General features: G+C 46.2%; 1 protein-coding gene across 10 annotated transcripts in view; it reads left to right on the forward strand.

Moving 5' to 3' along the window:
* Positions 1 to 14,770, forward strand: part of ACACA (acetyl-CoA carboxylase alpha) — a 324,373-nt gene extending 309,603 nt beyond the window's left edge. For all 10 annotated transcript variants that reach the window (XM_031011317.3, XM_031011323.3, XM_055388355.2 and 7 more), the window contains 4 exons: positions 1,799 to 1,953; positions 2,621 to 2,791; positions 10,712 to 10,848; positions 12,327 to 14,770. In XM_031011317.3, the coding sequence (XP_030867177.3) occupies positions 1,799 to 1,953; positions 2,621 to 2,791; positions 10,712 to 10,848; positions 12,327 to 12,450 (587 nt within the window). In that variant the 3' untranslated portion in view covers positions 12,451 to 14,770. The remainder of the gene's footprint in view (positions 1 to 1,798; positions 1,954 to 2,620; positions 2,792 to 10,711; positions 10,849 to 12,326) is intronic.
* Positions 14,771 to 26,338: the final 11,568 nt, after the last annotated feature.

The following is a 26,338-nucleotide window of genomic DNA, read 5'->3' on the forward strand; positions in this document are numbered from 1 at the left end:
TCAGCCCTCCTCCCATCAGCCCTCCCGCCATCAGCCCTCCAGCCATCAGCCCTCCTCCCATCAGCCCTCCATCCCTCAGCCCTCCCGCCATCAGCCCTCCTCCCATCAGCCCTCCTCCCATCAGCCCTCCTCCCATCAGCCCTCCAGCCATCAGCACTCCTCCCATCAGCCCTCCTCCCATCAGCCCTCCTCCCATCAGCCCTCCCGCCATCAGCCCTCCTCCCATCAGCCCTCCTCCCATCAGCCCTCCCGCCATCAGCCCTCCTCCCATCAGCCCTCCTCCCATCAGCCCTCCATCCCTCAGCCCTCCTCCCATCAGCCCTCCCGCCATCAGTCCTCCAAGCAGATCTACACTAGAATGCAATGGGCCTTTGTGTCATCCCTTAGCGTGGGGCCCAGTGCGTTCATGCTGTTCAGGTGTTTTGGAAGGAACACTGCTGAGGCGCCGGGGCCTAAAGCAGCAGATCAGTGGCACCTTCATCACAGTTTTAAAATGGTGATGAGCTTAAAAAAAGAGGTAGAGTTGGGCATCCAAAAAACTAATAAAAATGAAACTTAAGTACTATAGTCACATCCCTCCTCTGTTAACCTGTGTTTATGTATAATACGGCTCAGTCAGCAGCCCAAGGCTGTTTATGGCATATGATTCATTGTGGTGTAAAAAACAAGGCCTGTTCCCAGACACGCATGCTTGAAATAGACCTTCCTCTTCTGCATCCTATCACCTGTGCTCATGTATTTATTTGTCAGCTTTGGTGACAAAGCACTTCAGGGTGTCCCTAACACCAGGGGCTGTCACCTATTGCTCCTTCAGCTAGACTTACTCCTCCTTACTAGGCAAGCAGCTAAATTTTCAGTGTTGATTGCAGATCCCATTCTGAGAGTAATTAGGAAGAAAGGCACACCATAGCAACACCTCTACTGGGACACTATTGATTGGGGGAGGGGTCCCTCCTTGGTATAAGGGGTTCCAAAGTCTCCTGTCTGTTGAGTCAGGGTACCGTGCGCAGTGATCCAAATGAGGTTTGCCGACTGCCTTTCTCTTTTTACATCCTCCTTCTCCTTTAGCCTAAGAAGTAGAATGTCTTTGTCACTCTGGTCAGGGACTGGTTCTGGCAGTAGCAGCCCAGGTGGGAGAGCACAGGCTAACCCACCCAGCTGACACAAGATGTGAGGATCTGGCTCTAATTAGATTGAGTTCTACTAATTAGAGGTTAAGAGTATATAAACCTGAGATTAGAAGCCATGAAGTACTATGGCTTGTAACTTTAGGAGTTATTCAGGTCCTTGCCAAGTTTGGCAGATAACTCACATGTACACAGGGAAACAGGAGCTACTAGTTTGTGCTCGGAGTTTAGGGGTGCTCTCACCACATCCCATGTGTGGAATAGCCCAGCTGCTTTGATGCTGGTCAGCAGGGATGGGCATGGTGTCAGTGTACAAGTACTGGCCTCGGGGGAAGGAGGAGCCTGGGTGGTGTCAGCAATATGCAGCAGGCCTCTAGGTCGCTACTTGCACCTTCGCAGGGAGAGGCATGGGAGAGGGGCTGCCATCTGCCTTCACACTTGTGACTGCCACAGGGAAAAGAGGGCATGTGGGCTTCCTGTGGCAAGGTAAAGACAGGTGTGGCATCTTGTAGGGCCCTGTTAATCAGCAAAGAGCAGAGAAGACAACGGAGAGCCAGGCCACAGAGGGAAGAGGGGGCAGGCTGATGTTGAGCTTCCCGTGATTGTGGCTGCTTTTGTGCAGAGATTCCTGGTCATTACAGAGTGTGACGGGCATGTTTATCTAATTGCAGGGACCCCAGAGCTAAGCACAGCTGAGCGGAAGGAGTTGGAGAACAAGTTGAAGGAGCGGGAGGAATTCCTAATTCCCATTTACCATCAGGTAGCCGTGCAGTTTGCTGACTTGCACGACACACCAGGCCGGATGCAGGAGAAGGGTGTTATTAGCGTAAGTACAATGGTTGCCACTTCTTGTCAGAGGCCCACATGTGGGCAAGTGTGTGTGTGTGTTGCACACAGGCTCACAAGCAGGGAGCTATGAGGGCCAAATTAAAACAACTTCTGCAGATCAAAACATTTTCAATATTTTTTAGATTTTCACTGTTTCTGTAACTGTTATCATCTTAAAACAATGTATAATTTAGGTTTCCATTAATTCCTCAGGAGGCAAGCTGCATTTTACTGGTGGGAAACTGAGTCACATGTGACTTCATTAGTGACGGGTCCTCAGGATGTGGGTTACTATAGGGTCAAGGCTCCCGCAGCAGCTAATTAATAATTGATCTGCAAGTTGTTTGATCCATCTTCTCAAAACCAATTTATCCTTGTCTGGTTATCTGGGAACTCACAGCCTCTTCCCCAGAACATCTCAGCCATGTGTGGGATCAGCATTAGCCAGGCCCATGGCTGTGCACAGTGCTGCAGACAGCAGGGCATGTGGGCTGCATTTCTGCCCTGGGGGACATCTGGAAGTGCTAGGAGTTTACAGCCAGCTCTTGGGTCTGTGAAGGGCTTGCCTGGAGAATCAGTTTTTATGCCTGTGGGTTTCCCTCCAGACTGAGCATTAAGCAGGAATTAGGACTGGGCTGACTAAGTTTATTCTTCTCTGCATGTAGGATATCCTGGATTGGAAAACATCCCGTACCTTCTTCTACTGGCGGCTGAGGCGTCTTCTGCTGGAGGACCTGGTCAAGAAGAAAATCCACAATGCCAACCCTGAGCTGACTGACGGCCAGATTCAAGCCATGTTAAGGCGCTGGTTTGTGGAAGTGGAAGGAACAGTGAAGGTAGGTGGAACACTCAAGCCTTTTTGCTGAGTTCCTCACACCACCTGAGGGCTGCAAGTCTCGCCAGCAAAGAGTCCACAGGCCTCTAAGGGCAGGAGTAGAAGGGAAACATAGAGATCCAAGCTGTTTCCTCCCCCAGCTACTCCCCCTAACATGTCATGTCATGACATCTTGTTAGAAGAGGTGGTAGGGCATATGTTGCAGCTTATGCAATCATTCAGCAGACCTTTTTGAACACTTACTGGGTACTAGACACTGCATTTGCTTCTGGGGGCATGGCAGTGAAAGAGGCAAATGTTTTTCCTATCCACATAGAGCTCACCATCTAGAGGGGGAGACAGATAAAGAGGTTATGCACAATAGTGAGGCCCATGTTAAACACAGCAAAGGGCACAGAGCACAGTGAGAAGATACTTGACCCTCTCTGGGAAGGATGGGGGAGAGTCTAAGAAGCCTTGTGAAGTAAGTGATGTCTCAGGAGAGGCTGGAAAACAAAGCAGAAATGAACCAGAAGAAAAGGCTGGATTTGGGGGCGGTCAGGGCTTAGGAGGAATGTTCCTGCAGAAGGAACAGCATCATCCTAAGCCATGAGAGTAAGAGTAACATGCATCAAAGGAACATCCTGCAACTGTTTCAGGGCAGCTCAGAGACTGGGTGCCTGGTAGGAAGAAGGGGCAGGGGCATGATCACACAGGGCCATGTAAGCTGTCAAGGAGCTTGGACTTTGTTCTGAGGCCTGTCGGAAACCACTCAGGTATTTTAAGCAGTGGAGTGACATGCTCTGATTTCTATTTTAGAAAGACCACTCAGGGGGCTGGCTGTGTGGAGAAGGGAATTGGAGGGGCTAAGAGCAGAAGCCTAACAGGTTGTGATCGGCAGGAGATGCCATGACTACAACTAAAGAGCTGCCTACTTCCAATCAGAGATGGAAGGAAGTATCCACCCTTATGCAGGGAAAGGGACCTATGAAGCTGGCATTTTCTTGGGGTGATCTCACAGAGAGGGCTCGTGACCTAGAGCAGTAACCCCACTGAGATGGTGTCCTTGGTGCTCTAGCCTCAGTGTTGGGGATGGGGTGGGTCTCAAGCCAGGATGACCTAGCAAGGGCACCAGCATTTGCCCCTGGAATAATGGGCTGCATAAGTCACTCCATGGATGGGAAGAAAAAGCTGGAACTTTTATTTCTGTTTATTTTTACTAACAAAAAGAAATTAACCTTTATTAGTAATTAATATATGGATTAATCATTTACATCATATATGCATTTTATCAGAATATTGGTAGTATGTGCTCAAAATATATTTGTCTGTCTTTCTCGTTGCTATGTGATCACAAACATTTGGTGACTATCAGGTTAGAGTATTGATGGAGGGCTGGGTGGCTGGTGGTGGCTGGAAGGGTCCTGGCCCACAAAGAGGGGCACTCTGGCCTCTGCCTAGAAAGTGTTGCCTGAAGCCTCTGCTAATCATTCTCAAGGAGGAGCTCCAAGATTTGCTGTCAGTTTTAAAGCCAGTGAATTGGGGTGCTTCTAGGATTCACCTTTGTATTAAGTCTGCCCATTTTTTTTTTTATGACTGAAAAGCTTCTTTGCATAAATATTTCAAATGTGCAGTTGGGGAGCACAGCCTTCTCTGACATTTGGTTCAGGTTAAGGTCAGTCTGTGGCATCATAATTGAGTGAGACGATTTTGTCAGTGGCTACTGGCAGCTTCTAGTGGAAGTTGGCATTGAAAGTCACGCAAGTGTAAAATAAGAGGTTGTTCTCCAGTTAAGAGTGGCCGGCTAGGTAAATGGAGTGTGTGTGTATGTGTGTGGCCAGGAGAGGCCTGCACTGCCTCCCTACCACATTAGTCACTAATGGACGTGTCCAGCCTCAATAGGCACAAGGATGAGAAGGAATAGTTTCCCCTCAAGCATGAAGCAAGTAGATAGGCCCTTCAGCTTTTCCCTAGCATCCTGCTCCCAAGCGGACAGAGTGTCTGAAGAAATAGGTCACTGCCGTCTCTTATCAATGGAGAGAACAGTTGACCACGTGTGTACAAGCTCCTGGCTGGAATTGAAGCACAGAAGAGAACCCCAACCCCATAGCTCAGTAAGAGGCTGCCTAGGTACTGGGGGACAACTATGCTGAGCATTGAGGCTATTTCCCTTGTGCCCACCTACAAAAGGCAGCATTCTCCTGAGTTCTCTGAGAGGAATGCCAAGGACTGAACGTGAGGATGGGTAATCCTATGATGTCAGGTCATGTGGCTTTGAAACCTCCTTCCATATTCTGCAGGCTCAGCAGGACCTAGTTTAGTGTGGGGTGGGTGATAAAATCTGCAGTGCCCTTGAGAGAAGAAAGGGTTGCAGTGTTCAAAAGCCATCTGTGTGCCTCAGAAGGAGTGATGTACAATCTGCATGCTGTTTGGGGCAGGGGGTGGTTCTTCAAAGAATGATAGATACTGTGTGTTGTGTTTCTCAAGTGCAAAGACTGGCTGAGTCTAGACCCTGGCTTTGCACCAGGAAGTGACCCTCTAATCCTTATTGTGGTTGGTTACTGGTAAGAAAAGACATTTCATGATAGGCATCTATTAGCTATGCCTTGTGTTCTTTTTGTTCCCAGAGAATTTGTTTTCTTAATCTTAATCCTGAAAACAGAAATTCTGGGACAGAAAATTGAAGACACGGTGATATTATATAACTGAGCACTATAATTCTTTTGTTTCCCTTAGAGATATCTGTTACCATGAGTTATGGGAGTCTGTTTGAATCCACTGGGACGATCCTACTGTAGGAAATAGTAGGATTTATGGTTCATAGTTTCACTGCAGGCAGAAGCAAAGCATCACTACAGCTCCTTGACGAAAATAACAAGAACAGTAGTTTAAATTGGGTCATAAGAACATGGCACACATTTGTATCCTGGGCATGGTTTCTCACTTGATTCTTAGATCCAAAATTTGAAGTATGTGGTTTTTCAAACAGGCTGATTTATTTTTTCCCAGACCCCAACAGTAGAAATTGAAATTAGGACTCTGCATGGAAAAATGAGAATGTGGGTTTTGAAATCTCATAAACTTTGGGATCCCAGCTTTGTCATTTACTGGCATGGGCATATTATTTAAGCCTCCATTCCCTCATCTGTAAAATGGGGGTGGTGTTTATGTCATGGGGTTCAGTGAGTTTTAAATAACATAAGTATGGAGCATAAGTCAGATGTGGTGGCTCACGCCTGTAATCCCAGTGCTTTGGGAAGCTGAAGTGGGAGGATCACTTGAGGCCAGGAGTTTGAGACCAGCCTGGATAGCAAAGCAAGACCCTGTCTTCACAAAAAATTTTAAAATTTGCTCGGTGTCGTGGCACACACATGTAGTCCTAGCTCCTCAGGGGGCTGAGGCAGGAGCATCGCTTGGGCCAAGGAATTTGAGGTTATAGTGAGCTATGATGGCGCCACTGCACCCCAGCCTGGGCAACAGAGTGAGACCCTGTCTCCAAAAAGAAAAAGTATGGAACACAACGTCTGGCTCAGTAGACATTCAAAATATGCTAGTTTCCCCTCCTCCATGTTAGAAGGTAAAAAAATAATAGCAACATAGACCAAGTCAAAAATGTACAGCTGATTGACCTCGGCGGAAAGGGGGCTGACTCCTGAGCACAGTGGGTGCTCAGACGCTCTTTGGTTTGGCATGCTCTCATGTTCCCACAACCTGATGCCATGGTGCATTCTTATTGTTCACACAGCTACCCACTCGCTCTTATTCTGGATTTCCAAGTGAAATGAATGCTCAATGGAGGCCCCTGTGAGGACCATAGGAAAAAGCACTATTGACAGGGTCACTTATTTCCACTGACCTCAAAACCTGGCCTCAGGCTACTGATGAATAAGTCTCATACACCAAACTTCTCACACAGGGCCAGGCAGGGAGGAGGTAAGGTAGAACCTGGAAAGTGTTGCTTGGCCCTGCTATGGGCCTGGAGCTGAGATGGGATTGGCTCACAGGAGCTTGGTTCACAGGGGTCTGATGGCCACCCTAGCCCACATGTCCTTTGGCTATTGTACTCTAAAGCCCTTGGAAAAAAAAATCACATCCTTTCTTGGGCTTCTGTTGGATAGGGCTTAGCCTTGTAAGTGTAGGTGTATTGAAAATGTCTTTCCAAAATATGAGTGTACCTTAGGATTTGTATGCCATCCCTACACCCATCAGGCTGTGTGTTTCCCAGAAGTCTAGAAGGTCAGAAATGGGAGGAGCCTCCCTAGCTGGAGGTGTCTCCCAGCAGCTCCCAAGGTGAGTTATTAGTAGGGTATAGTAATCAGGGCTCACATCCATCAGGTTGTGCCCTGGTCACTCCTTGGCCCTGCTGAACCATTGTCTAAGGAGGACTTAACAGCTATCCAATATGTTAGAAATGAAACTTTCCAAACAGGTCATTTAGATGTTGTGAGATAGACTAATTGCTACATAAAATTAGTGAGGCTGACTAGTGCCTGAGATACTTATCCGCTGATGCAGACAGAAAGTGTCTGTTGAACATTCATTTTAGGACAGGCCACTGTTGTGATGTAGAATTATTGATATTTTATTGGTAAAATGTTCTGATACAGATGGATACGCTGACAGGTGGCATACGGGCCCAGGCCTGTCATGATGTTAGCAGCCTAGCATATCACACCTGTTTAAAGTCCACGCTGGAATACTAGGAATGACTGGCCACATTTTCTTTCTTTCTTTTTTTTTTTGTCTCACTCTGTTGCCCAGGCTGCTGGACTAGGTATGATGACTCACTTTCAGCCTCAACCTCCTGGGCTAATGTGATCCTCCCCTCCCACCTCAGCCTCCCAAGTAGCTGGGACTATAGGCACACACTACCCCACCTGGCTGATTTTTTTGTAGAGGTGGGGTTTTGCCATGTTGCCCAGGCTGGTCTGAAACTCCTGGACTCCAGCAATTCCCTGCCTCAGCCTCCCAAATTGCTGGGATAACAGGCGTGAGCCACTGTGCCAGGCCCATTTTCATAATTTTAAGGAGGGAAATAATAATGGCTTCTTCCTGGGAATAAGGTTGGCCTGTCCTTCTGGATGACTGGAATTGAGTCTTACAACTGTTCTAAGAGAGCAAACAAGAAACTGTAGGCTCTGGCTGGGCACAGTGGCACACGCTTATAATCCCAGCACTTTGGGAGGCCAAGGCAGGGGAACTGCTTGAGCCCAGGAGTTCAAGACCAGCCTGGGCAACATAACGAGACCCTGTTTCTACCAAAAAAAGTTTTGCCAGGCATGGTGGGGCATGCCTGTAATCCTAGCTATTCAGGATGCCGATGCAGGAGAATCACGTGAGCCCAGGAGTTTCGGGCTGCAATGAGCTGTGATCATGCCACTGTACTCCAGCCTGGGCAACAGCAGGAGACCCTGTCTGGGGGAAGAAAAAAAAACTGTAAACTCCATAACCCAGTGGAAGGGAGCTTGCTTTTCCCAGGTGGAGCAAATTAGCCCACAACAGTATGGTAACCCTCCCAGGTCTGTTGAGAAAAACCAGTGGCACTATGCTTACATAAGTTTATTTTTGCTAAACATGCAGTTGATTAGAACTTGAGACCCCTTTCCTTCATGTACTCTAGGCTATAATCCACTGGGGTTTGGCGGTCATTGTCATCCAGTTGTACTTTGCGTAAACAGCAGATCTTTTTATAGGACCCATATTTTCAAGCAACTGTAAAACTTGGAATGTGTTGCCCTAATCCTGTCTGGGAACTTTTCAAAATGTTTAATTTAAACACCTAGCATACTCTGTGGCTGCAGGAGGGGAAGGCAGAAGAGTTTTCTCTAGAGGGTAGCTGGCTTTCCAGTGTAGTGTCTGAGCATTGTTGGAAGCAGGCATCTCGTTAGCTAATACATTACACCAATCAAGGAGAGTTATCTTAAGCCACAATTAATCTGCTCCCTGGCATATGTTGATAGGAAAGCATCATGCTGTTTCTTAATTAAAAGCAAACGGATTAAAAATGATTAATAAGAGTATTAAATATTCTCCTAAACTAAAGGCTTTGGGATTCTTGGGTAAATCTAAAAATCTTGGGGTTTTTTTTTTTTTCCATTCTGAAATCCAAGAAGCATTTCATTTATTGTTTTATTTTTCCTCCCCTCCACCCCAATCTTCATAAGTAGGGGTATGTGTAGAAGTCCTGAAACCATGGAGCAGAAGAGTAAATTGCCAATGATGGAAATGGAAATGTTGAAATTTAGGTGGCGACATTTAGGAGTCCAGGGGGACCCATCCATATGTGGGGCGTGCAGCAAGCTGGGTCACAAGAGTGAGTTAAAACCATGTTATGGGAAAAGCAGTGCTACCTTCTCCCTCGTGGATAGGGGCTGATGTGACACTTCCTTTCCTTAGGCGCAAAACACTTTCTCAAGGCAGTTTGGCCTTGAGAGATGCTGGGAGTCCTAACCCACCAGGCACAGAGAGGAGAGGCTCACTCAGGTTTGCACTGACGGGGCCACACACCCCAGCTGAAGAATTGCTGATCTGCTTATCAGTGATTAGATACAGAACTGGGCACATTTGAGTCAGAAAAAGAAATGGACAAAGAACTAAAAGAGACATACTGCTGATCCTTAGTCCCCGGAAGCCTTCATCTTTCCAATGTAAAGAACTCAATTTTTAGAAACAGAGACATCGATGAAATGACATACATTAAATAACCAGTCACAACTAAGTTGGCAGCTAAGTTAGAGACAGGAAGTGACAGTCTGAAAAGAAACCGTTATATTTGAAGGCACGAGATAGTTAGAAAATAGCCTAATGCCCAGTTTTGTACTGCTTGAGGCCTCTTGTGATGAAAACATTTCCTCTGCAGCCCAGTAGTCACAGCTGTGGCTTTGGTGACCTTGCTTGTATACAGGCTTCCTGTAGCCACGTCTCAAACCTCAAAGCCTCAGAGTCCCTAACGCACCCACCTATTAAATTATAGCACCAAACTCATTGTCATTCTGACTTTGACTTCGTTAGTGATAACAGAGAAGGATAGCGCACCTTTAAATGACGAGCTTTGTGTTTAATTACCCAAACAAAATGACATAAATATGAATGAGCCCTAATTGTGGTACTTGGTTTTCCGGAAACCATTAACAAAACGATTCCTAAATGATTTGTAAAGAAAATGAGAGAAGAAGAGAGCAAGGAGAAGGCTATTAGGTTTCTAACACACTCCTGAATTATTATGTAGTCAACCACCTAGGAAATACTCAGCTAAATGATCTTGAAAAGGAGGTGAGAGGTGGTTTGTTGAGACTTTCAGGGTTATGGACGTCTTGATCCTTTCGAATACTCTCATGGGTAATAAAATGGGGCTTAGGTTTCTGAGCTGGTGGCTCTACCCTGGCAACAAGACTTCCCTCCCATCAGTTCCCCGTCCGTGCCTCATCAAAAGACAGCGGGCTCTATTTCAGGAGACTTCATCCATCCAGTGACTGCCAGGCCTCACTGAGGCTAGAGACTTATACTTTAGGCATTGTGTCTCAGCTCCTCTGAGAGCAAAACACCAAATAAACAGCCTTGCCTTCTCAATCACAATTTTACTAAGTAATTTGGGCTTTTAACTGGTTCTCTCAAACCTGTCAGGTTATTGAATTCTCTTAGCCTTTGTCAAATAGGTGGGTCCCTAGAGTCTGACAGGACAGAGTCAGGGTATGAGCACCAGAGTGCTCGGGAGAGCCCCATGGAGACTTCAGGTGTACACCTGTGTCCATAAAGGAAGAGAAGGAGAAGGGGCGCAGCTCCTGCCTCGAGGCCTACTTCCTCCTCCTGCACGATGCTGACAGTGAAGGAGAATCGTGGACATGGAGCACACTTTTGGAGTAAGCACTCCAGATCCTGAACAGTCAGGGTGTCCCGGCCTGGCCTGACCCCTGGTGTTTGACCAAGAGTCATCTGTTTGCAGGCCTATGTTTGGGACAATAATAAGGATCTGGCGGAGTGGCTAGAGAAACAGCTGACCGAGGAGGATGGTGTTCACTCGGTAATAGAGGAAAACATCAAATGCATCAGCAGAGACTACGTCCTCAAGCAAATCCGCAGGTGAGACCAACATGGGGAACTCCGCTAGAGAAGGAAGGAGGGCTAATTTCTTTGGAATAAAAAGTTTCCAAACAAATCATGAGATGATCGCAGAAATCTTGCGATCTCTGCAGTCTCTTGCTGTTTGAGACAGCTGTAGTTGACCCACAGGTAGAGATATGGCCTGAAGCCCAATTCTTTTTCAGCTACTGCTCCCCAGGGGCACTTAGTAATCTCAGCTAGATGAAGGCTTAGTTCACTGTGCCCACCTCTTAGCTCTGAATGCTGATACTCAAACCGGATGAACAACTCTGGGAGGAAAGCTGATTGTGTGTGTGGTGGTTTCCTGGGAAACCACCTCCTTACCTCCTGAAGCCAAGAGTTAGCTGTATTCTTCTAGAGGCTTCAGTCTGCTCCATAGGATCGGTGGTAGAGACTGCAGGGGCATTTTTATAAAAGTTTATTTGGAAACATTTCACTTACAGAAGTTATAAAATTAAAAACAGTACAAAGAACACCCCTATATATAATATCTGTACTCAGATTTACCTGTTACATTTTCTCCCCGTTGCTATATCACTTATGAGTGTGCCTGCCCTCCCACATGTGTATACATTTTTCCTCTTTCTGAACTACTTAAGGGTGTTACATATGTCATGGCCTTTACCCCCAAATATTTCAGTGTGCATTTGCTGAGAATAGGGATATTTTTACATAACCATCATAAAATGATCCACTTTTGTAAATTTAATATTGATTAAAAACTTTTATCTGACATCTACCATCTGTACAACATTGCTCATTTTGAGTTTGTCTGATGTCTCCCCATGATGAGATGCAGGTGAGGCACTCTGGCCAGAACCTTCACAGGGCACCACATCTGGGGGCACATGCTGTTTATCTGCTCCTCCTTGTGTTAATTTCATCCGCTGGTCAAGATGTTGCTCCATTTCTCTACCATATAATTACTGATTTTCCCCCCTTGCACCTAATAAGTAGTCTGCGGGAAGACATTTTAAGGCCATGCAAGTATCTTGCTTTCATCAAAATTTCCCTCTGGTGCAGTCTTTACGATGAGCTTGCAAAATGATAACTTTCCAACTCCAGCACACCCTCCACAATTACCAGTCACCACTCAGTCCTCACTCCTGCTGATTCTTTTATATATTCATTATTGGTATAGACTCATGAAGTTCTATTTTTTAGTGATTTATAATTCATTGCTGGGCTTCTTTTGATGCCCCAATTGCTGTCTTTGTGACATGCCCCCATTGTTTTTGTTTTGGGTTTAATTCCTTTTTCAACATAGCAAAATGTTTTGGGTTCGTCTTGCACTACCTTGGCTGGATATTTGTAATATAGGGAAACAAATAAGGTGAGGCGTGACTAAAATGTCTGCAGTGGACGGTGCACGCATGTTTATTGGGCAGTTCTTTAGCTGTCCTGATCTAGACACCTCTGCTTCTCTTTTCTTCACCATTCTCAATCTTCCTTTCCAGCTTGGTCCAGGCCAATCCAGAGGTTGCCATGGATTCCATCATCCATATGACCCAGCACATATCACCCACTCAGCGAGCAGAAGTCGTACGGATCCTCTCCACAATGGATTCCCCTTCCACGTAGGAAGAGCTCCCTGCCTGTCCCTGCCCTGTCTCTGGAGAAAAGGGCTAGAGCTGCCTTTTACAACTGTAACCACTGTAATGAGAAGGCACAGGAGACCCAGCACTGGAGTCAAATGGCATTTTACTTCCTCTCGTTTCAGGTTATGCATGACATCCTGGGATGTAAGATCACAGAATCCCCCTCCAGCCCACCAGTCACACCTACCCCATTCAGTATTTATTACCCTGGCCAGGCCTAGTCCTCCACTCCCTGCACAGGACTGAGAAGGCAATGAAAGGTACAAACAAACATGTACCATGAGGTCTTACTAACCAAAGCAGGGCTGCCCCTCCTGTCCTGACAGCCCCTTGGCCCCCCAGCATGGGGAAGCGTGAGGAGTTGCCAGGCAGTGAGCAGCCCCCCTCACTCCTGGCCCCATGAGCCGCAGCCACAGGCAGCAGAGGAGGGCTAAGGAGAGGAGAAAGCCTCAAGTCCATTGTTTATTACCCCGACTCTTAGCCCAGCACACAGTAGGCACTGGAGAGGAATGATTCCTAGTTTAACCACACTACGGTACCTTTTATGAAGAAAAATTGGAGCATAAAATCTACTACAAGCTCCATAGGAACTCAAAGATGAAGGCAAAACTGTGAGCCAAGAAGCAGAGAAAGAAAATAGACCCAGTTACTCTTGATTTAGGGGACCTCAACCTTGGGTTCAGTCTCTGAGGACAAAGGGAAAGGTAGTTGTTGGCCTGCCTCTCGCCTGCACGTCACTGCTGGACTAGCTGTCGCATGTGGCTGGGAGCTGCAAGGCCAGTGCTTGAGGGGCCCCAGCAGTTCCACAGGCGGTGAAGCCTGAGTTGGCAGAGGAGGAGCCAGAAGAGAACTGCCCTTTCTGCACTGGTGGAAACTAGTTATTTATGCCATGTGGAGAGCCAGCGAGATAGATGATAGTCTGTTTTGAGGACTTGGAAAGTTGTTCCTATGAAGCCTGGAGCTTGGATGGTTTTGAGAGGTTAATGGTGCCTCCACAGTCACTCTTCCCTAGTTCCAGGATTACTGTCCTAGCAGCTAACGGTTCTACTCTCTTCCCCAGAATGTAGACAGGCAGCAGGTCTCCCCACAGCTCTGAAAGGACCCTGGTGACAGCTACACCCTCAGCACCAGGAGCTGGCCTTCCTGATGAGGGAGGCTTCCAGGAAACAGAATCCACGTGACCTTAAGATTATTTACAACTCAGTCATGGTGCTGCTGTCCTCCAGGCTTACTGGCCCCTCCTGACTGGCATCAGGGGCTTCCTCAGGTGGTGGAGGGAGTTTACTTTCAACAACTAGTTTATTCAAGAAAAGAACTTACTGATTCCTCTGTTCCTAAAGCAAGAGTGGCAGGTGATCAGGGCTGGTGTAGCATCCGGTTCCTTTAGTGCAGCTAATTGCATTTGTCACTGATGACCAAGGAGGAAATCACTAAGACGTTTGAGAAGCAGTGGTATGAACGTTCTTGAACAAGCCACAGTTCTGAGCCTTAACCCTGTAGTTTGCACACAAGAACGAGCTCCACCTCCCCTTCTTCAGGAGGAATCTGTGCGGATGGATTGGCTGGACTTGTCAATGGTTCTGGGTTGCAGGTGGGCACTGTACGGCTGGGTATGGAGCAGACAGCCCCCAGGAGTCAGAGCCTCAGCCCGGCTGCCCTGGTGGAAGGTACAGGTGTTCAGCACCTTCAGAAAAGGGCATAAAGTGGTGGGGGACAATTCTCAGTCCAGGAAAATGCATTGACCATTGCTGGCTATTTGCTTACCTAGTAAGAATTGGATTCATTTTTGACCAGATTATTCTTCTATGCTTTTTTGCAATAAATCAAATCCCACATATCTACAAGTGGTATGAAGTCCTGCACCCCCCAGGAGGCCTGTCCAGGCATGTCTTCAGAGGCAGGGTGGGTTACACTCATTTACCTCCCCTCTCCCCACCAAATTATGACACAAACGAGTATGTTTCCTCTCTAGAACCCTGTAATGCCTCCTCCCCCATCCCCAGAGCTCCTCACTGTAGGTCTTACCCTGGACAAGGATTTTGCAAGTTGGAGGCACAGAACATGAGCAATCTGACATTCCCACAGCCCCTCAAACATGCAAGGCTACTAAGGCAGGAGGAGTATAAATGATGGATATTGACCAAGACCTGCTTGGACGGAGACCACCATATTATCTGTTCTCTTCGTTCACAAAACAGCCTTCACTTGTCTCAGAATTTGACGGACACATACCGTGATGAGCAGGAGCTTCAGATGCACTCTTTACACATTTTGTTGAAATAAACCTCTACATTTGTAGAAGAGTTACAGTTTGTCATTTCAATCCATGCCCAGCCACCTCATTTCTTGTTCTGCTTTCAGCAGGGGCTCAGTGTGGGGCAAGCCCCTCCATGGCCCTGTAACACCTAAAGCCCTTTGTCTCCTGAACTTGCATAAAGATGATGGGTAGGCAGTAAAAAGCTGGCCTTGGCCAGCCCTGTCTTATCCGCTGAATCAAGGTCAAACTCTGAAAGGCTACAAATGCTCGGGAACCCCGTAGCAGAGGGTCAGTTTTTTAGTTTCTGTTGAGTTTTTCAGGATGGGAAACTTCTTCCTGCTGAGAGCTGGATGGGAGTCCTGGCAGGAATGTCCCCTCCAAAAGAGAATGTCTTTAGAGCAGGGACAAGAAAGACCGCAGCTGTTTAGTGAGGATAACAGCTCCAAGCCTTGGAAGCCCAGAGCCCACTGTCCTCCTCAGAAGTCCCTTCTCAGCATACAGGAAGTTGAGAGTGCTCTGATAACTCAGTGTAAACACTGGGGCCGCATGGCCCTTGTTAGAGATTTGAGAGGAAGGTTTTAGATTTTCTTTCTTTAGCTATTCATGGATTTTTAACTCTGGGCGCAAAAAGGCACTCGGGGCAGGAAGCTCATGATTCCGTGCCTTCAACCCTCTGCCTCAGTTTCTCTCTCTAAAAAAACTTTCTATGGGCTGGGCATGGTAACTCACCCCTATAATCCTAGCACTTTGGGAGGCTGAGGTGGGTGTATCATGAGATCAGGAGATTGAGACCATCCTGGCTAACACGGTGAAACCCCCTAAAAATATATAAAAAATTAGGTGGGAGCAGTGGCACACACCTGTAGTCCCAGCTACTCAGGAGACTGAGGCAGGAGAATTGCTTGAACCTGGGAGGCGGAGGTTGCAGTGAGCTGAGATTGCACCACTGCACTCCAGCCTGGTGACAGAGCAAGACTCCGTCTCAAAAAAAAAAAAGAAAAAAAAAAAAGCTTTCTATGAATCCCTATAATTAAGGCAGGAATAAGCACCAATTCCTGAATGTCTGCAAAGATACAGGTCACAGGAGGCAAATCCCTGCCTTTTGCTGATTATTAAACTCAATGTTGTATCTGTCTCTCTCTTTGGGATATATTGCAAAGCAAAGGGTTGCTTTTTCTAAAATGAAATAGAGTGTTAAGAAAATATCAATTTGATTCACCCTGAGCCAGATGTTCCAGAAAGGGGAGTCAGAAGGGAGATACAGGATAAAGGATCCAGGGGGAAGATTGCTACTGTTTGCCTCCCACTGCTGCTCTTCACGGGCAAGGAAGCCCGGTCTGCGTGGCGGCCTGGGCCTCTTCTTCCTTCTTCCCTCCTCCCTAAGCAGGCAGCTGAAGACAGGCCACAGGTGTAAGCACTCAGCCAGCACCTGTTGGTGGTTCTGAGGCAGGATTCCGCTGCTGCCTCCGGGAGCTTGCCCGATACAGTTTCTTCCGCTGGGGCGCTACACTTCCTTCACTCCTCTTTTCAACAAAAGGAAATAATAAATCCCCATTGGTCTTACTTTGGGGTAGTAAGGAAAAGACTGCACAGTGAGGGTTCTAGGATCCAGATCTAGGCCCACCTCTCTTTCCCTGGCTGAACAATAACACAGTGATGAACGCAAATGCCTAAGGACCACAGGGAGGGCTGTTCACCCCTAGTACGCAGGGCTCGGTGCCGGGCAGCAGGGAAAGGCCTGTAGGGAGGCACTGAGCTGAAAGGCAAACCTTCCTTCAAACCACTGGCTCCTCAGGCCCTGGGCACAAGAAGGGTAACACCTGGGCCTGCCCTGTTCCACATGGTGAGGCAGAAAGCACCACAGGCCAGAGGGAGTGGTATGGACAAATGAAGCTTATTGGCAGAGAGAGGCTACCAGCTGCGGCAGGGTGGAAGCCAGGGCATTCCAGGCCAGGGCACTGGGATTTACAAAGTTATTTGGGGGGCACTGGGAAGGTTGAAGGGGAGTAGAGCAGTCACTTGGGGGAGTAATAGACAATGAACTCCCAAAAAACAAGCCGGCATCAGATATAAAGATCCTTAAATGCCAGGCCAAGGAGCAAGGGTTTGTCCTTTGGTGGTTTATGGGCACGTGAAAGCTCTGTATAAAGCTTTCGAAAGCAGCCAATTGAATGAAAAGAGCACAGTCTTGAGTGCCAAGAAAACTGGGTCCAAGCTCAGCTTAATCGTGTGCAGTCCCCAAGCTGGAGGGGCACCCAGGATGGTATGCCCGGGCCACCCACAGGAGTGGGGAACAATCGGCTATTTCCAGTGCTCTAGGAATCCTGCTGTGCCTCAGGCAGCAGTCTTTCCATGACGTTGTCTTTGTGTTGACTGGAGTTTTACCCAGGAAGTGCAGTCCTGGTCACCTCCTGCTGGCCAGTGGCTCTAATGGGTGTTCATAATAAGTGATGGGGGTAGGACATCTTTAGAAATGCAGTATCTTGGTAATAAGCAACATCTTCCAAAGCATGGGGTTTCCTGTGGTTGGTGGAGGGCAGAACGATAACGGAGCCTGAGACTTGGAGCCACACAGTGGGCTCAGCCCACGAGGAACTGCACGGAGACAGGACAGAATAGCTCAGAAGGCGCTGAGTCTGATTGCCAACATTCTGTGTCATGACTGGCCTTCTAGAGTAATCAGGGAGGGCTGGGGGTGGGAAGAGGCAGAACCCACTGTACAAGTCCAGGCTCTGCAGCAGGAAAAAGCTCACAGAGCATTCCTGTCCATGCAAATAGCTCCTTTCATAGTCACTTACAAGAACAGGGACTTTGGAATAAGCCTGAGCTGATTTCCAGTATCCAGCCCCTCACTCTTGTCCTTGAGCAAGTTCCTGCCTCCTCATCTGTGAAATGTGGACCTCAATGGGGCATTTTGAAAAATGACATTAAATTAGTTAATGTGAATCAAGTGCAGGGCATGAGCAGCAAACCCTCAATGCAGGTCAGGTTTCTCCATGCCCTGTCTCTTTTGCTCCCAAGACTGGGCGCCTGTCATCACTCAGGGGCACCTTCCTCATAGGGTATTGGTGGAGAACTGTCCCCCTGGCGAGGGCAGGGTCTAGGGATTGTCTCTACGTGTTGGGTGACATGGACACTAAGCGGAAGTGCCACTGAGGAGCTGTGCAGCTGAGCCTGAAAGCCGATCTCTAAGCCTGGCTGCCCTCACTTAGGGCAGGCCTTGAGCAGCTCAAGGGTGTTCTGGAGTCCTGCCTTCCCTGGGATGTGAAAGTAGAGTGTGGAACGAGAAGATCCCTAAGATCCCTTCCAGCTCTAGGCAGATTTTCATCTGGGATCATGGGTAATGCTGAAGTCTAGATAAAAATACTCCGTGCCCACTGGCATTGTCAGTAACAGCAGTAACTCAGCAGCAAACATCCAGGGAAGACCAGTGGCTCAGCTTGGCTCAAGCAATAGACCAGCAGCCTAGCTAGAGCTTTAACAGAAGCAGGAAATGAGACAGCCACAAGGGGCTTGATAAGCTCCCCGCACATCCACACAGGAGAGACCAGAGAAGGCCCAAGCTAGTCACACAGCCCTAGCTGATAGAACCTGTGGGCACATGAGGAGGAAATGCCAGAGGGCCCAGCAGAAAGTAAAAGCCAGGGCAGATTTCAAAACTGCTGAAATGTTTTAATATGTAGCCCCCACACGCACACACACACACACACACACACACACACACACACACACACACACACATCAACTTATCAGCAGAAGATAGATGCCTTGCTGGCTCAAGATACATCTGCCTAAAGCATTGGCTGACCATTAGGCACAAGGGTGGCCCCTATGAAGCTAGGCTTAAAAAATAAGAAGTTTTAAAAAGAAAAACTGAGCAGAGGCTGGGTGTGGTGGCTCAATTCCTGCACTTGGGGAGGCTGAGGCGGGCGGATCACTTGAGGTCAGGAGTTCGAGACCAGCCTGGCCAACATGGTGAAACCGTCTCTACTAAAAATAAATTAGCTGGGTGTGGTGGTGTGCGCCTGTAATCCCAGCTGCTTGGGAGGCTGAGGCAGGAGAATCGCTTGAACCCGGGAGGTAAAGGTTGCAGTGAGCCAAGATCGTGCCACTGCACTCCAGCCTGGGTGACAGAATGAGATTCCGTCTCAAAAAACAAACAAACAAATAAACAAAAACAACTGGGCAGAAACTTAAACACACACACACACACACATTTACAGAATTAAAGGGTCAGGTAGGACAACCTTGGGCCCTTATTTAAAAAAAAAAAAAAAAATTGGCCAGGCATGGTGGCTCACACCTATGATCCCCAGCAATTTGGGAGGCCAGGGTGGGCGGTTCGCTTGAGTCCAAGAGTTTAAGACCAGCCTGGACAACATGACAAAACTCCATCTCTACAAAAAATGCAAAAAAAAAAATTAGCCAGGTGTGGTGGCACACGCTTGTCGTCCCAGCAGCTTGGGAGGCTGAGGTGGAAGGATGACCTGAGCCCAGGGAGGTAGAGGCTGCAGTGAACCGTGATCACGCCACTGCACTCCAACCTGGGTGACAGAGCAAGACCCTGTCTCAAAACAAAACAAAAAAAAGCACATTCTGAATAAAATTCTGAAACATGCTGCAACTTGGATGAACTGGGAAGACATTATGCTAAGTGAAATAAGCCAGACACAAAAAACAGATATTGTTTGATTCCACTTATATGAGGTATCCGAAATTATCAAATTCACAGAGACAGAAAATAAAACAATGATTACCAGCGGTTGTGGGGAGAGGAATTTGGGGATTACTGTTTTTGTTTTTAGAGACAGGGTCTCGCTCTATTGCCCAGGCTGGAGTACAGTGGTATGATCATAGCTCACTACAGCCTCAAACTCCTGGGCTCAAGCAGTCCTCCCACCTCAGCCTCCTGAATAGCTGGGACTACAGGTGCAAGCCACCATACCCAGCTAATTTGGAAAAAAAATTTTTTTTTTTTTTTTTTTTTTTTTTTTTTTGTAGAGACAGGGCCTCACTGTGTTGCCCAAGCTGATCTTGAACTCCTGGGCTCAAGCGATCTTCCTTCTTCAGCCTCCCAAAGCACTGGAATTATAGGCATGAGCCACTGTAGCAGCTGGGAGTTATTGTTGAATGAGTACAGAGTTTCAGTATGGGATGATGAAATGTTCTGGAGGTGGATGGTGGTGATGGTTGCACAACAATGTGAATGTCCTTAATGTCACTGAACTATACACTTAGAAACTGTTAAAATGGTAAATCATATATTTATCCCAGTTTTTGAAAAGGAAATTCTGAAAAGTTGACCAGAGGGACTACACAGATTTGGGAAGACAGAAGAATCAGTGCATGTGAAATCATAGAGCAACAGAATTATCCAATGTGAAGAACAGAGAGGAAAAAAAGAGTGAAAAATGAATAGAGCCTCAGACTCCTGTGCAGCAACAGTGCATTTACCTACATATGTGTACTGGGGGTGCCAGAAGAGAGAGAAATGGAAAAAATATCTGAAGAAATAGTGGCTGAAAAATTCCCAAATTTGATGGAAAACATGTATCTGCAGATCCAAGAAGCTCAATAAACCCCAAGTAGGATAAACAAAGATACTTACACCTAGATACCTCATGGCCAAACTGTTGAAAGATAAAGAAAAATCTTAAAGGAAGCTAGAGAAGAACAAGTTTTCACTTACAGAAGAATAACAAAATAAATCACAGCTGCCTTCTAATCGAAACAATGGACCCCAGGAGGCAGTGGGGCAGTATTGTCAGAGTGCCACAAGAAGAAAAAAAATGCTGTCAAACAAGAATCCTATATCCAGCAACACTGTCCTTAAAACAAGTACAGGTGAAATAAAGACACTCCACAAAAAAAGAGAATTCATTGTTAGCAGACCAGCTTTATAAGAAATACTAAAAGCAATAGTTGAGGCTGAAAAGAAATAATTCCAGATAGTAATTCAAATCTACTCAAAGAAATGAAAAGGCACTGGGAAAAGGTAAACAGTACCTAGGTAAATATAAAAAACTGTGTTCTCTTTAACTTCATTAAAAGACATAAAGTTGCATTAAACAATAAGTATACCACTGTATTTTGGGGTTTATAGCATATAGAACCGTAATATGTATGACAGTCACACAAAGAAGGGGGTAAAAATGAAACAACATGAAAACCAAGTCTCTATGTGTTGCCAGTATTAAGGTAATATTAATCTCAAGTATAGTGTTATGTAACCTCTAGAACAACCACTAAGAAAGTAACTTTATTTATTTATTTAGAGATGGAGTCTTGCTCTGTCATCCAGACTGGAGTGCAATGATGCAATCTCGGCTCACTGCAACCTCCGCGTCCCGGGTTCAAGCAGTTCTCCTGCCTCAGCCTCCTGAGTAGCTGAGATTATAGGCGCCCACCACCATGCCCGGCTAATTTTTGTATTTTTGGTAGAGACAGGGTCTCACCATGTTGGCCAGGCTGCTCTCAAACTCCTGACCTCAGGTGATGCACCTGCCTCGGCCTCCCAAAGTGCTGGGATTAGAGACATGAGCCACCGCACCCAGCCAACAATAACTTTAAAATGCATAGTAAGGCTGGCAGCAGTGGCTCACACCTCTAATCCCAGCACTTTGGGAGGCTGAGGTGGGAGGATCACATGAGTCCAGGAGTTTGAGACCAGGCTGGGCAATACAGTGAGACACTATCTCTACAAAAAATTTTTTAAAAATTGGCCAGGCATGGTGGCACATGCCTCTAGTTCCAGCTACTTGAGAGGCTGAGGCGGGAGGAGCACTGGCTCAGGAGGTTGGGGTTGCAGTGAGCTGAGATCGCACCACTGCACTCTAGCCTGGGCAACAGAGCAAGACCCTGTCTCAACAACAAAAGGCAAAGGGCTTAAACCCATTTTTTCAAAGATGATTTATGAATGGTCAAGAAGCATATAAAAACATGCTCAGCATCATTAATTGTTGGGGAAATTACATTAAAACCGCAACGACACAACACTTCATACCCATTAGGACATATGCTATAAAAAACAAACAGAAAATAACATGTTGCAGACGATGTGGAAAAATTAGAACCCTTGTGCACTGTTGGCAGGAATAGAAAATGGTGTAGCTGCTATGCAAAAATGGTTCCTCAAAAAATTAAAAGTAGGGCCGGGCGTGGTGGCTCACACCTGTAATCCCAACACTTTGAGAGGCTAAGGTGCCCAGGAGTTCGAGACCAGCTTGGGCAACACAGTGAGACCCTCATCTGTATAAAAAATTAAAAAATAAAAAATTAGCTGGGTGATGGCACGTGGCTGTAGTCCCAGCTACTTGGGCGGCTGAGGTGAGAGGACTGCTTGAGTCTGGGCAATACAGCGAGACTCTGCCTCAAAAAAAACAAAAATGAAACAAAAATGAAAAATAGGAGGCTGAGGTGGGAGGACTGCTTAAGCCCAGGAGTTTGAAGTTGCAGTGAGCTATGATCAAGCCACTACGCTCTAGCCTGGGCAACAGAGTGAGACCCTGTCTCAAAAAAAAAAAAAAAAAGCACTACATATGATCAAGCAATCTCACTTCTGGGCAGATATCCAAAAGAATTGAAAGCAGGGCCTTGAATATATATTTGCACACCCATGTTCACAGCAGCATTATTCACAATAGCCAAGAGGTGAAAGCCACCCAAATGTCCATCAAAGAATAAAGTGATAAACAAAATGTGGTCTATACTTACAATGGAATATTACACGGCCTTAAAAAGGAAAGCAATCCAATCACATGCTAGAACAGGAATAAACCTTGAGGACATTCTGTTAAGTGGAATAAGCCAGTTGCAAAAAGACAAATACTGTAGGATTCCACTTATATGAGGTATTTAAAGTAGTCGAATTCTGCTGGGTGCAGTGGCTCATGCCTGTAATCCCAGCACTTTGGGAGGCCAAGGTGGATGGATCACTTGTGGTCAAGAGTTTGAGACCAGCCTGGCCAACGTGGTGAAACCCCATCTCTACTAAAAATACAAATGTTAGCTGAGCATGGTGGTGCACACCTGTAATCCCAGCTACTCGGGAAGCTGAGGCAAGAGAATCGCTTGAACCCGGGACGCGGAGGTTGCAGTGAGCCGAGATCGCATCACTGCACTCCAGTCTGGGTGACAGAAATTCTGTCTCAAAAAAATAAATAAATAAAAAATAAAGTAGTCAAATTCATAGAAACTGAAAGAAGAATGGTAGTTGCCAGGGGTTGGAGTGAGGGGTAAACTGGGAATTGTTAAATGGGCATAAAGTTTCAGTTTTGTGGGGTGAGAATTTTTGGAAATCTGTTGCAGGACAATGTAAATATACTTAACACTATTGCATTGTACACTTAAACATGGTTAAGATGGTAAGTTTTATGTTTTTTTAGCCACAATTTAACATGTATGTATGTAAATATATATATATATTAAAAACAACACTGGGGCTGGGTGTGGTGGCACACATCTGTAACCCCAGCATTCTTGAAGCCAGAAGTTTGAGACCAGCCTGAGCAACAAAGTGAGACCCAGTCTCCAGAAAAATTAAAAAAAAAAAAAAAGCCAGGCGTGGTAGCATACACCTGTAGTCCCAGCTACTCAGGGGGATCTCTTGAGCCCAGGAGTTCAAGGCTGCAGTGAGCTGTAATCGCATCACTGCTCTCCAGCCTGCAGGATAGGGTAAGACCTTGTCTCTAAAAAACACAAAAGCAAGCAGTAAAGGAAAAACAAATGAACCTTATTAATAATTACATTAAATTTGAAAGGACTAAACACTCCAATCAAAAGATAGACTGTCAGATTAGGTGAAAAAATCTAGGCTGGGTGTGGTGGCTCTTGCCTGTAATCCCAGCACTTTGGGAGGCTGAGACAGGCAGATTGCTTGAGTCCAGGAGTTTGAGACCAGCCTGGGCAACATAGGGAGACCTGGTCTCTGCAAAAAATTAAAATACAAAAAATTAGCCAGGCATGGTGGCATGCACCTGTAGTCCCAGCTACTCGGGAGGCTGAGGAGAGACAATCACCCAAGCCCTGGAGGCTGAGGCTGCAGTGAGCCTAAATCACACCACTGCACTCCAGCCTGAGTGACAGAGTGAGACCCTGTCTCAAAAATAATAATTAAAAATTTAAAAAAACAAACAAAATGCCTGTTACTCCTGCCTCAGCCTCCCGAGTAGCTGGAACTACAGGTATGTACCACCACACCTGGCTAATTGTTTTAATTTTGTGGAGGCTGGGTCTTAACTCTTTAAGAAAAACACTTTAGATTCAAAGACACAAGTGGGTAAAGGTATAAAAACACCATCTACTATGCAAACAGTAACCGTAAGAGTTGGAGTGGCTACATTAGTATCAATATCTATATCTATATCTATCTATATGTATATATATAATGTCATTAGAGACAAAAATAAACATTTATTATGCTAAAAGAATCAGTTTGTCAGGAAGCTATAACAATTATAAATGTATACATATTTAACAACAGAGCCCCAAAATACAGAAAGCAAAAATTGACAGAATAAAAAGGAGAAATAGACAACAGGTCTGGATCTGGATCAACAAACTTCCACCCCAAAAAAACAGAGAAGAAAAAAGAGGAGAATAAACTAAACCCAAAGCAAGAAGAATAAGGGAAAACATAAAGGTCAGAGTGGAAACTAGTGAAAGAGAAAACAGTAAACAACACAGAAAAGTCAATAGAAACTTAAAGTTAGCTCTTTGAAAAAAATCAGGCTGGGCCTAGTGGCTCACACTTGTAATCCCAGCACTTTGGGAGGCCGAGGTGGGTGGATCACGAGGTCAAGGGATCAAGACCATCCTGGCCAACATGGTGAAACCCCATCTCTACTAAAAATAGAAAAATTAGCTAGGCATGTTGGTGGGCGCCTGTAATCCCAGCTACTCGGGAGGCTAAGGCAGGAGAATCACTTGAACCCGGGAGGCAGAGGTTGCAATGAGCCAAGATCTCACCACTGTATTCCAGCCTGGGGACAGAGTAAGACTCCATCTAAAAAAAAAAAAAAGGAAAAGAAAAGAAAAAACCAATAAAATTGACAAGAAGAAAAAGAGAAACAACACAAATTTCCAAAATCAGGAATCAAAGAGGGGACATTGCTAGTGGCTCTACCAAAATTAAGATTATAAAGAAATATTATGAGCAACTTTATGCCAAGAAACTAGACTTAGGTAAAATGAACACATTCCTAGAAAGACACAAATTTACCAAAACTGACTTGAGAAGAAACACACAATCCAAATAGACCTATAACAAATAAAGAAATTAGTCACTAAAAATCCTCCCACAGGCCAGGCACGGTGGTTCACACCTGTAATCCCAGCACATTGGGAGGCTGAGGTGGGGGAATCACCTGAGGTCAGGAGTTCAAGACCAGCCTGGCCAACATGTGAATCCCCGTCTCTGCTAAAAATACAAAAATTAGCCAGGTGTGTTGGTGCACAAAAGTAATCCCAGTTACTCGGGAGGCTCAGGCAGGAGAATGGCTTAAACCCGGGAGGCGGAGGTTGTGATGAGCCGAGATCATGCCACTGCAATCCAGCCTGGGCAAGAAAGTGAGACTCAGTCTTAAAAAAAAAAAATTCCCACAAAGTAAAGCCCCAGTCCCAGAAAGCTTCACTGGTAAATGCTCTGTCAAATATTTAAAGAAGAAATAACAGCCAGGTGCAGTGGCTCACGCCTGTAATCCCAGCACTTTGGGAGGCCAAGGAGGGTGGATCACGAGGTTAGGAGTTCAAGACCAGCCTGGCCAACAAGGGGAAACCCTGTCTCTACTAAAAATACAAAAATTAGCCAGGTGTGGTGGTGGGTGCCTGTAATCCCAGCTACTTGGGAGACTGAGGCAGGAGAATCACTTGAACCTGGGAGGTGAAGGTTGTAGTGAGCTGAGATCACGCCACTGCACTCCAGCCTGGGTGACAGAGCAAGACTTCATCTTGGAAAAAAAAAAAAAAAAAAAAAGAAGAAATAATACTGGTCCTTCTCAAACTCTCTTAGAAAACAGAAGGAACACTTTCCAACTCATTCTACAAGGCCAGTATTGTCTGATACCAAAGCCAAAGACATCACAAGAAAACTACAGGCCAGTATCCCTTGTAAACACAGGATGCAAAAATCCTTAGCAAATATTAACTAACTGGGCCAGGTACAGTGGCGTGCATGTAGTCCCAGCTATTTGGGCAGCTGAGGCAGGAGGACTGTTTGAGCCCAGGATTTTGAGGCTGTAGTATGCCATGAGCATATCCTTAAATAGCCACTGCACCCCAGCCTGGGCAATGTGGCAAGACTCCATCTCTTAAAAAAAAGAATTAGCAAACTGAATCCAGCAACACACACCCACACTTTTTTTTTTTTTTTGAGATGAGGTTCTCACTCTGTCATCCAGGCTGGAGTGCAGTGGCATGATCACAGCTCACTGCAACCTCCACCCCCAGGTTCAAGCAATCCTCCCACTATCTGGGTGTGCACCACCACACCCAGCTAATTTTTGTATTTTTCAGTAGATACGGGGTTTCACCATGTTAGTCAGGCTGGTCTCGAACTCCTGACCTCAAGTGATCCACCCATCTTGGCCTCTCAAAGTGCTGGGATTATAGGCGTGAG

The sequence above is a fragment of the Gorilla gorilla genome, chromosome 4 (genome assembly GCF_029281585.2).
Source record: "Gorilla gorilla gorilla isolate KB3781 chromosome 4, NHGRI_mGorGor1-v2.1_pri, whole genome shotgun sequence".
In the NCBI taxonomy this organism is placed as follows: Eukaryota; Metazoa; Chordata; class Mammalia; order Primates; family Hominidae; genus Gorilla; species Gorilla gorilla.